This window comes from Tachyglossus aculeatus, chromosome X5, assembly GCF_015852505.1.
Source record: "Tachyglossus aculeatus isolate mTacAcu1 chromosome X5, mTacAcu1.pri, whole genome shotgun sequence".
NCBI classification, from domain to species: Eukaryota; Metazoa; Chordata; class Mammalia; order Monotremata; family Tachyglossidae; genus Tachyglossus; species Tachyglossus aculeatus.
The window spans coordinates 5,859,895-5,872,188 of NC_052097.1; the positions used below are offsets into that span (position 1 = coordinate 5,859,895).

Sequence of the window (12,294 nt, forward strand, 5' to 3'; positions counted from 1 at the left end):
TACAGAGGTCCTCGGAGAGGTCAGCATCTCATTGTCCCGAAGGAACGGGAGCCTTCAGACCCCGGGGGGGGGGAGCCCCTTCAGGCCAGTGATAGGTTAAGAACTATCCAGATCTGCAATGTTGCTGCTGATAAGAGAGGCCCAGACTGGAGTCTAAAACATATTACCTCCCCTGCTTCAAAGTCTTATTGAAGGTACAACTTCCTCCAAGAGGCCTTCCCTGACTAAGCCCTCCTTTCCTCTTCTCCCACTCCCTTCTGCATCACCCTGATTTGCTCCCTCTATTCATCCCTGCGTGCCTTAGTGGAAAGAGCACGGGCTTGGGAGTCAGAGGTCATGGGTTCTAATTCTGACTCCTCCACTTGTCAGCTGTGGAACTTTGGGCAAGTCACTTCTCTGTGCCTCAGTTCCCTCATCCGTAAAATGGGGATTAAAACTGTGAGCCCTATGTGGGACAACCTGATCACCTTGTTTCTATCCCAGTGCTTAGAACAGTGCTCGGCACATAGTAAGCACTCAACAAATACCATCATTATTATTGTTATTGCTATCTCCCCTCCCAGTCCCACTGCATGTATCTGTAATTTATTGACTTCTGTTAATGCCTGTCTTCCCCTCTAGAATGTAACCTCGTTGTGGGCACGGAATGTGTCTGATTATTGTTATTATTTTACTCTCCCAAACCCCTCTCTGGGTCGTTGTGTCAGGGCACAGACTCAAGTTTACTGTGCGGAAGGAGGCATGGAAGGAGGAAGGAGGTAATAGTAAACCACTTCTGTGGTTTAAACCACTGTGTCCAACCTAATTAGCTTGTATCTCAGTACAGTGACTGGCACATAGTAAGCGCTTAGGAAATAGCATAAAAAAAAGAGATGCTCCCTGCCCTTAAGGAGCTTACATTCTTACAACTGCAGCTCCTCTACCCTAGAGTAAGGCAGGGCCTCCTTTTGAAACTGTCAGTGAAAGCTGACAGTCTTGAGGCTCTGTTGGCCTCAGTAGGGGAGACATGAGAGGAACATACCAGAGAGTCAGTCTGGGTTCACCCAGTGTCACAAATGTGCAAAACATTCAAAAGAATAAATATGATGTTCCAACAGTATAAACCATTTCCACTGTCTGGGTGGAATGGCCTGCACTCTACAGCAGGTTGATTCCTTGGCCTGTCCTAATCAGTCAGGCAATCAGTCGTATTTATTGAGCATCATCATCATCAATCGTATTTATTGAGCGCTTACTATGTGCAGAGCACTGTACTAAGCGCTTGGGAAGTACAAATTGGCAACATATAGAGACAGTCCCTACCCAACAGTGGGCTCACAGTCTAAAAGGGGGAGACAGAGAACAAAACCAAACATACTAGCAAAATAAAATAAATAGAATAGATATGTACAAGCAAAATAAATGAATAAATAGAGTAATAAATATGTACAAACGTATATACATATATACAGGTGCTGTGGGGAAGGGAAGGAGGTAAGATGGGGGGGATGGAGAGGGGGACGAGGGGGAGAGGAAGGAAGGGGCTCAGTCTGGGAAGGCCTCCTGGAGGAGGTGAGCTCTCAGCAAGGCCTTGAAGGGAGGAAGAGAGCTAGCTTGGCGGATGGGCAGAGGGAGGGCATTCCAGGCCCTTACTCTGTGCAGAGCACTGTACTGGGACTACAATATAACAATAAACAGACACATTCCCTGCCCATGACCAGTCTAGTCTGTTCCTAAGACTCTGTTTTGACACCTAATAGGTGACACCTAATAGGTGTTCTGTGTTTGACTGACTGCTGTGCCCTCCTCCTCTTTTTTTATCCCCATGTTATAAGCACAGAGAAGTTAAGCCAGTCATATTTATTGAATGCTTCCTGTGTGCAGAGCACTGTTCTAAGTGCTTGCAAGAGTACAGCAATAGATATATTCCAAGTGATATGCCGAAGGTCCCACAGCAAAGTGGCAGAGCCGGAATTAGAGCCCAGGTCATCTGACTCCCAAGCCCACACTTTTTTCACTAGACCATGCTGCTGCTTCTCTTATGACCTCTGTTCATCCCCAGTAGCAGCTAATCTGGAATCACAAGAGAAACTGAGAACGCTGTAATTGAATGCTGAGCCTTCTGATTTGTTTTCTGAAAGGAATAATGCTGGGGAAGCAGCATGGCCTGGTGGAAAGACCCCAGGCTTGGGAATCAGAGGACCTGGGTTCTAATACCGACTCTGCTACTTACCTGCTGGGTGACCTTGGGCAAGTCACTTAGTTTCCCTGTGCCTCAGTTCCCTCATTTTCAAAATGGGGATTCACTACCTGGTCTCCCTCCTACTTAGGCTGTGGAGTCTCAAGTGGAACCTGACTACATTGTATCTACCCTAGCAGCACTTAGGACTGTGCTCCACACATAGTAAGCGCTTAACAAGTACCACAATTATCATTATTATATTTGTCTGAGATCCTCAGTTTCCTTTTTATCAGTTCAGGAGTTAGGATGTGCTTCCTCAGTGCTTTATTACCCTGATAACTTCGAGAAGCAGCGTGGCTCAATGGAAAGAGCCTGGGCCTTGGAGTCAGAGGTCATGGGTTCAAATCCTGGCTCTGCCAATTGTCAGCTGGGTGACTCTGGGCAAGTCACTTCACTGGGCCTCAGTTCCCTCATCTGTAAAATGGGGATTAAGACTGTGAGCCCCCCATGGGACAACCTGATCACCTTGTAACCTCTCCAGCGTTTAGAACAGTGCTTTGCACATAGTAAGCGCTTAATACCAAACTTATTATTATTATTATCCATTGATCTCTAGCCCAACTTGCTTTAAGAAAGATGGAATTCGGGCTTGAATGTTCATTCTCGAACCACATCTTGGGGGAATCAAAAAAAAGCCATTTTAATCATGTGCTTAGCAGGCTGGCAGGGAGAATCCAGTCACATTTCTTCTTAGGATTAATGCCAAACCTGAGAGGTGGGTGAAAAAATCTGTGCTACTGCATACCTACCCCCATACTCCATCTGCAGTCCTAATGCTCAGAGACTAAAGTTTTGCTAAGCGGAGGAGGAACCTAACTCGGCATTCATTTCCTGGTACAGGGACTTCGTCAATTCTGAGGTTCTGTTGGTTTGCTGATACAGCGGTGTTACCACAGACAACCATAGGATGAAACCATAGAAGATTCCATCTCCAAGAAACATTAACAGTACCAATGAGAAGATACTCTGTGGGGAAAAAAAATTGAGCTTGGCTGGAATGGGTCTTCATATTCTTATGCCAAGTTTTCTATCACTCAACTTTTCCAGTTAGCTCAGAAATAGTTAATCTCGGCCTAACCCCAAAGGGCGTATTTTGGGGGATGGGGAAGAGCTGGGCACTTCCTCTAGAGAATATCCCTTTTGAAGCGTCCAAGCCTTTGCCCTTCCACTGGCGGTTGGGTAGCCATAAAGACTCTTTGAAAGTCCAAACTTTCTACCAGATTGTAGCTGAAGGAACTGAGAGAACTGAACTCACTGTATTAATTTGAGAAACAACATGCCACAGGGTTAAGCAAGTACAACTTGAAGGCAAGGGAAGACAACCAGGTTGGGGAGCAGGAAGGGGAAGGGGAGAGAGAGAGAGAGAGGGAGAAAAGAGAGAGCGCAACCAAAAGACCCCCACCTGAGAGACTCTGACAGAGATCCCTACTGAGAAATTCTGACCAAAATAGACCGACAGAGAGCCCCCGACCAAGAGAAAGACCCCAACTGAGAGTGAGACCCTGACTGAAAGACAGAGACCCTGCCCAAAAGTGTTTGACTAAAAGAAAGACCCGACAGAGACCCCAACAGAGAGAGAATTTGACAGAGACAGACCCCAAGAGAAAGACACTCTGACAGAGGCCAAGTCAGAGGAACAGGACAATGGGTATGAACATGCCCAAGAACATGTCACAGGTGTCATAAATAGCAACATATTTGTCCTGGATATGCAGTGAAAGAAAATGAATCTCTGATGTTTGATTCTACTCTTCTCCATAGTTATGTGGAGCCAAGTGGAAAGAGTTAAAAACAGTTTCCATGTTTCCAAAACTAAGATAATGGGAGGGTCTGGAGAAGTCTCTCACTTTCCATAACTGCCTCAGCACTAAATATAAACCAGAAGGAGCTGTTTGTTAGGTCCTGGGGACAGAGACTGAGGGGGCCTCAGGATGCAAACAGGACTTCTCTGCCATCCAAGCAGCCCAGTTTAGTTGTAAGAGCATGATCTTACCTGCGTGAATCACAGGTCCTGGATTCTAATCCCAGTTCCGCCACCTGCCCGCTGCATGACTTTGGGCAAATCATTTAACTTCTCTATGCCTCATTGTCCTCCTATGTAAAACGGGGATTTAATAACCCTCCTATTAAGAATGTGAGTCCCAGGTGGGACGGGCATTGTGTCTGACCTGATTATCTTGTATCTTCCCTAGTGCTAGTACTGTGTCTGGCAATGTAGTAAGCACTTCAGTAATACCAGTTTTATCATTGTCTTCATCTTGCTGAGGGTCTTTCCCTGACTTGCTCCTTATTACCTGCTCTGTGGCTTCTCCCAACATTCATTCAATCATATTTATTGAGCACTTACTGTGTGTAGAGCACTGTCCTAAGCACTTGGGAGAGTGCAATACAATAATAAACACATTCCCTATATACAATGAGCTAATCTACTGGCTCTCTCACCTCATTTATCTCCCCCTACAGAGTTGGGTTCCATGTATTCATCCCTGACAGACCCGATCTCTCAACAGTGTAAGCTCATTGTGGGCAGGGACTGTGTCATGTTGTACTCTCCCAAGTGCTTAGTATAGTGCTCTGCATACAGTAAGCAAATATAATTGATTGATTGATTCGCATAGCCTATTTGACAAAGTAGCTCTTTCTCCTCTAGAAAGGTCCTGGAATCTCAGTTTACTGTACTCTCCCAAGCACTTAGTACTCTGCTTTGCATGCAGCAAGTGCTCAATAAATACCAAGGATTGATTGTTTTATTGATCTTGAAATTGCTCCCTCCAATTTGTTTTAACCAAAAAACACTCCCAGGCCATCTCAGACCTTGTGAAGATAGCCTGCTTTCCCAAACCCACACCAATCGGCATTCTAGGGCCATCTCATTTCTTAAACCACACCTGCTACTCTCCCCATGTTTCAACTCTTCTCTCAGATTATAAGCACAACAGACAGAAACTCTCTCAGCCACATGTCAGAGTTGTGATAATCATCAGTAAAAAACAGTCACCATCATCCATCACTGGACATTTACGGGAGGAAAAAAAATGAGACACATGGACTAAATTTATCACTAGGTGATAAACAAATAGGGTTCCTGTCGTCCTGTTCCATTTTCTGGCCTTTCTGAATTCTAAAGTGTTCAATATTTACTATGAATGCACTACAGACTGCAGTTTCTTCAGTTTCTAAACTGTAAACTGATTGTGGTTAGGGAATATGACTACCAACTCTGTTGTATTATACTCTCCCAAGTGCTTAGTATTGTGCTCTGCAAACAGCAAGTGCTTACTAAATTCCATTTGATTGTTTCTCTCTGACAGAGAGGTGCTTTGGGAGGAGAACTTTTAGGAGACCATGGAGTCCATTGCTATATGACCCCTTTCTAATTGCAGTGCTGCAGACTGCCTCCCCATCAACCATCATGAAACCACATCATTTGAAGTTTTGCTTCACTGCGGCTTTATAAATATTTTTCTGTCCATTCTGCTTCCAGTTACCTCACTTTCTCTCACCATAGAGGTGGTATTGGGGTTTCCCCCCCTTCATCCATTCTTCTCAAACGTCCTGCCCAGAAAGTGGGTCAGGTGACAAGCTTTGCTTGGGGGCTGGAGGGCTGACTGAATTCCACGGTGGCTCTTTTTAAGCAGAAACTGTGCAGATTATGAGGCTGCAATCACCCTGTCTCCACTGCCCCGATAGAAGTAGCCTAACATGGCAGAATCAGAAAAGCCGGGTGGCCTAGTGGAAAGAGCACGGGCCTGGAAATCAGAGGATCCGGGGTCTAACACCTGCTCTGCCACTTGTCTGCTGTGTAAACTTGGTCAAGTCACTGCACTTCTCTGGGCCTCAGTTACCTCACCTGTAAAATGGGAATTAAGACTGGGAGCCTCATGTGGGACAGGGACTGTATCTTGTATCTACTCTAGTGCTTACTACAGTGCTGGCACAGACTAATCACCTAACAAATACCATTAAAAAAAACAGAAATGAGATCACTGCCAAGGGAATTCCAGAGCACAGAAATTATTTCTTGAGTTTTCATTGGAGAGGCCACAGAACCACAAAAGTAAAGACTTTCTGTTCCATGCAAGAGGTCGAACTATTGCTATGGACACGTTTACAGAACTGCTTACCAGGCAGACGATAAGAAACAATACAGCTGACCCCCCCCAAATGAGGGCAAGTGTAATCTTTAAGGGACAGAAGTAGTTCCTCATTTCTAATCAGAGGTTATTGCCCCTCTTCTAGGCTGTGACTGGAGTTTAATCATGGGCCCCAAGAATGCGTAATTATGGATGCTTGGTCCTGTGACAGGAAAGAGCAAAGCTGTCTGCAGTGATTTCAACCTGAATAGGAGCGTTTGTCAAAACCGAGCTAGACGTGTCAAGAAGTTTTGATGAAACTGTGCAATAGGAAAACACAAGTAGCTACCCACCAGCCTCACCCTTTTGGGCCCAATGCTAAGGACATTTTCACAACCAATCAACTCAGAAATCATCACCATCCTAGAGCTGGTGAATCCTGGACCTCCTTCATCATTCACTGATTCAATCTTTGGTTGCAAAATTGACTCTTTTTCACCCAAGTGACCAGCACAGTGAGGTCTTGGGAAGAAAAGCTTTGTGGAAAACAAATCAGAAACATCCCCCTATAAATTTTCCACAGCCAAGCTGCACAGCCATCATCCTGAGAAACAAAAGAACCACCCAGACAAACACTTGGGATGCTAATCTATCAGTAGCAATAAAAGTGTCATACTGTCACAGCCCCATAAAGTATCGCAGGTGGCTGTGTTTATGTGTCAAGGCCTGGGCATGTTTTACTATAACCTGGTATCTTTGTCTGGCTCCACAAGAGCTGAGATTCCATGATGAACCTCACATTGTACCATGCAAGGAGTGATCAGCTCCAGGGCAAGTTTTGAAAAGCGAAAACCACCAAGTCCTTCCATCCTTCTAAGGAGCAAGAACAATTTGTGGGGTAAGAGAGGATCCTGGGAGGAAAATGACCGTTCTGGAAGGAAGAAATCCTAGGGCCAGTCCCTGTCCCTCACCATTCCCCACAAAAGGGGGAAGAGTAGGGGGAAGAACAGCAGGGAGAAACAACATGGCCTGGTGGAAAGAGTGCAGGCCTGGATGTCAGAGGACCCGGATTCAGATCCTGGTCCCATAACTTGCCTGCTCTGTGACCTTGGACAAGTCACTTCACTTCTCTGGACCTCAGTTTTCTCATCTTTATAGTGGGGTTTCAATACCCATTTCCCTTCCAATTTAGACCGTGAGCTCAACGAGGGACAGGGACTGGGCCGATCTGATTCTCTCACATCTACCCCAGCTCTTACTGTAGTATTTGACACATAATAAGCCTTTAAGAAGTACCACTATGATTATCATTATTATGATTGTTGTTATTATTGCTGTTACTATTCAATCAATGGTATTTACTGAGTCCTTACTGTGTGCAGAGCACTGTACTTACCAGCTGGGAAAGTAATCAGTCTTAATCATTGAGCACTTACTGTGTGCAGAGCACTGTACTAAATGCTTGGGAGAGCAATAATAACAATAATAATGATGCTTGTTCAGTGCTTACTATGTGCCTAGCACTCTCCTGTCGGGATAGACACAAGTTAATCAGGTTGGACGCAGTCCCTGTCCCACATGGGGTTCACACTCCTTAACCCCCATTTTACAGATGAGGTAACTGAGGCCTGGAGAAGTTAAGTGACTTGTCCAAGGTCACACAGCAGGCATGTGACGGAGCTGGGATTAGAACCCATATCCTTCTGATTTTCAGGCCCATGATCTAGCCACTAAGCCACACTGCTTCTACTTAGCCATGACAGTTGTTGCCCACAGTGAGTTTACAGTCTAGAGGGGGAGATAACATTATTTTAAATTACGGAAAATAATTATGGAAAGTGCCATGCAATACAATTGGTAGGCGTAAGCCTTGCCCACAAGCATCTTACAGTCTACAGGGGTAGAAAACATAGCCCTAGGAGTTCTATTCCCACCAGATACTCCAACTATCCTCTAAGCTCACTTTGTGCCTGTAACCTTAATCACGACACTCACAATGAGAGACCCCATCGCCATCGGGGTGACGTGGACAGATCTCGGGGAGAGCTTAGGAAGAGAACGCTGTTGAAATCCAACACGATCTCCCAACCAGGATCCTTGGAGGCTTCAGGAGACACTAAGAATTTCTGTCTCGGATGAAAAAGGGCTAAGGAAAAAGGCCAATATCTTCAAAAGGAAAAATCAGAAGTCAGACAACAACAGACTCTACATTGCCCTTTAAAGAGCACACTTGAATTGCTTTTTCAGATGTTCAAAGTCCTCTCTCTATTGTCTGTAGCATTTTAAAATCGCTAAGAATGTAGCAGGATAAAACATAACCCAGTCAAGGCGCATTTTTATTTTGACCTTTTCTCACTTTATTAATTCCCTGAAAAAAGGTCTCTTTTTCTATAAGGTTTACACCCAATCAAGTAATCAATAAATGGTATTTTTTGAGCATCTACTGAATGCCAAAGCACCAGGTGCTTGGGAGAAGAAAATAGAAGTAAGACCCAATCTATCACAGTAGCAAATATTTAGTACTGGGGCCTTTTCACTTCTTCTATGCTGACAGGTCTCTGACAAGGGACATAACCAGCTTTTTAAACCCTATAAAATGGGACTCCATCTCAAAGCAGCCAAGAAATGCACCCTCATTCATGCGGTCAGCTGAAAGTATCACTAAAAAATGGACTTCATTCTACAAGTATTCAGTACATCCCCCTTCTCAATTCCAAATTTTGAAGGTGCTTTTAAGAGCCACTGAGGCCCACAAAAACCACATAAGTCATTCCTATATTTCCCCAGATGGAGAAAGAAAATGTTTTAGCTCACCAGGGACTCAGGGAAAAAAAGTCACACGGAAGATGGATCGCTTTGACAATTTAAAGAGTCCCAACCAGTAGATGCACACCAATTCCATTTGCAGAAACAAAACCTATGGCTCTTGGTAAATTAGAGGATGTTCAAGGTCAAACTTAATTATCCCTCTTGCTAGCCACCTCCTCCAATATTGTTTTCCCAGGGATCCGGAGAAGAAAAGCAACCAAAATGGAAAACATTAATCAGGCCTGGTTGCCACCACTCTGGCATTATCCCCTTGGATAATGACTCTACCCTTATCTTGGTCGAAGCAGGACTGTAAAGATCCTAACGGAGCTTTGACTAACCCTGCTCCCTAAGGGGCTTAATACGTCACCGAGAGGGCTTGGAAGAGGTTTTCAGTGATTGACTTTTTTCAAAGGTTCTAACAAATCACTTCTCATAGCAAAAACGGCCCCCTCTCCCACCTGCTCCTGCAAGCTTTCCCCATTAATTCCCAACACCCTGGGTCATATTAACCTTAACCCTAATTTATAGCCACCCTCAGCATCATATTAACCCTAAGCCTAACTTATAACCTCCCTCAGCACTTACACTTAGATGTGTATTTGACTGTACATTTAATAATCTGTCCTGATTTTTTTCAGATATTTCATCCTGGAATCTTCTTTCTAATGCATGGCATTCCCACAGTTTCCAATAATTATGATGTATCCAGTCTTTCCCATTAGATTGTCTGCTTTCTGTGGGACGGGAACATTCTGTTGTACTTTCTTTGCCTTGGTTGCTCCCAAGAACTTAGTACAGTGTGTCTTATTCTGTAAGTGCAAAGTATACTTCTACTATTCCCTCACCTGCACACATACAGAATCATGTGGAGAAAGATTCAAGTTAGCAGACGTTTTGCCAATGTGTTGACTCTCAGCAAGGTCAAATGGCCGTGTGTTTCCCTAGTCCCAGAAAGTGAGTAGGGGGCATATCAGCAAACAGGAACTTCTACCACCCTCATCATCATCATCAAGAGAGGCAGCACATCTTAGTGAATAGAGCACAGGCCTGGGAGTCAGAAGGACTTGGGTTCTAATCCCGGCTCTACCACATGTCTGCTGTGTGACCTTGGGCAAGTTACTTCACTTCTCTGGGCCTCAGTTATCTGTAAAAAAAAATGGGAGTAGGAGTGTGATCCCAGTGTGGAATACGGTCTGTGTCCAACCTAACTTGCACCTACCCCAGTGCCTAGAACAGTGGTTGGCACATAGTAAGCACCTAGCAAGTACCATAATTAATTATTATTATCATAAATATTTGAGTGTTTGCTCAGTGCAGAGGCCTGCTGTGGACCTTGTGGAAAGAGTATGTTTCTGGGAATCAGGAGAGCTGGGTTCTACCACCATCAGTAATGCAGGGTTTTGACCAAAAGGTCATTTCAGGAGTTTCGCAAGGGGACAGGACCAGCAGGAATCCTAAAATGTGGGCAGCTACCAAGGCAACTTTCTGCCGATCAGGGTTCTACAGGCCTGGGAGTCAGAAGGACCTGGATTCTAACCCCGGCTCCGCCTCTCATCTGCTTTGTGACTTTGTGCTAGTCACTTCAAGTCACCTAAATTCTCTGTGCCTCAGTTCCTTCATCTGTAAAAATGGGAATTAAATTGTGAGCCCCATGTGGAACAGGGACTGTGTCCAACCTGATTATGGTGTATCTACCCCAGCACTAACAGTGCCCGGCACATAGTAGGTGCTTAACAAATACCATTAAAAAAAAATGTCTTTGCCTGCACATGCCTATGTACTGCATCCCTGACCATTTATACCCTTGTTGCATCCCAAGGCAAGAGTGAACATGATTAGCATGGACAGATGAGGGACAAAAGCCCTACCCAGCCCACTAATAATAATAACTGTTGTATATGTTAAGCAATTATTATGTGGCAATGACTGTACTAAGTGCTGGAGTAGATCATTTTGGACATAATTCCTGTCCCTTACCAGGCTCACAATCTATATAGGAGGGAGTCCAGGTACTGCATTCCCATTTGACAGATGAGGAAACTAAGGCACCAAGAAGTAAAATTACTTGCCCAAGGTCTTTCAGCAGGCAAGTGACAGTGCTGGGATTGGAAGCACTTAGTACAGTGCTCTGCATACAGTAAGCGCTCAATAACTATGATTGAAAGAATGAATGAATGAACCCAGGGCCTCTGGCTCCCAAGTCAATGCTCTTTCCATTAGACCACACTGTTTCCCTAGCACTATAATCAGTAGGTTTTTTGCTGAAACTAGTCTGAAGGAATAGGCCATGCCAAGGTATCAGCTAAAAAACCCTCAAATACTCTGGGCCTTCAAGCATCATTTCTCAATCAAACCACAGTGAATTATCGGGACTATCTTATGAAAATCAAGTAGCAGAATCAAATACTCCAGGTGCATCTTCATGCAGGCTTTCTTCCAGGAGATAACCCCAAAAAGCCTAATAGAGACTAAATTGACTTTTACAAATTTTCCATCTTTCTTTTCTAGTTAAATGGTATCCAGGAACACCTATCTCTCAATTCAAGTTGATTATTTTTAATGCTTGCTGAGAAGAAATCGGTTCTGCCTCTACTGGGGTAGTCGTCAGTTGTCGTGCTCTGAAGGAAAGTTAGATGGCTCTTGGTCCCTACTTTTAAAACTCTCAGTGTCATCATGATGTACTTTTGAACTGACCACGGGTTTTAAAAGCAGGGACCAAGAGCCATCTAACTTTCCTGACAAATATGACATCTGAAATTTACCATCTTTCTAAGTATCCACATTCACAAGTCTGATTTTCACAGCTCAAGCCAGACAATTGTCCATGTTTGGGAAGTGATGATTGGGACATGATCATTCCTAAATTGCTTGGGAATAAATACAATTGATTGATTGATTGATTGGGATTGATGACTCAGCAGGTTGTTTTTTAATAGTCTTTTGTTCTGCACTTACTATGTGTCAAGACCTGTTCTAAGCACCAGGGTAGACTCAATAATTGTGGTTTTCGTTAAGCACTTACTATGTGCCAGGTGCAGTTCTAAGAACTGGGGTGGATAGAAGGAAATTGGGTTGGACACAATCCCTGTCAATCCCCATTTTACAGACGAGGTAACTGAGGCACTGAAGTTAAACAACGTGCCCAAAGTCACCCAGCAGGCACGTGATTAGAATCTGGGTCCTTCTGAC

The 12,294-nt window shown here is 44.4% G+C and overlaps 1 protein-coding gene across 7 annotated transcripts in view; it reads right to left on the reverse strand.

Moving 5' to 3' along the window:
• Positions 1-12,294, reverse strand: part of MAPK10 (mitogen-activated protein kinase 10) — a 148,742-nt gene that overhangs the window by 73,991 nt on the left and 62,457 nt on the right. For 2 of the 7 annotated variants that reach the window (XM_038769234.1, XM_038769235.1), the window contains one exon: positions 8,290-8,460. The exons of the other annotated variants lie outside the window; for them this stretch is intronic. In XM_038769234.1, the coding sequence (XP_038625162.1) occupies positions 8,290-8,310 (21 nt within the window). In that variant the 5' untranslated portion in view covers positions 8,311-8,460. The remainder of the gene's footprint in view (positions 1-8,289; positions 8,461-12,294) is intronic. 7 annotated transcript variants of the gene reach the window in all.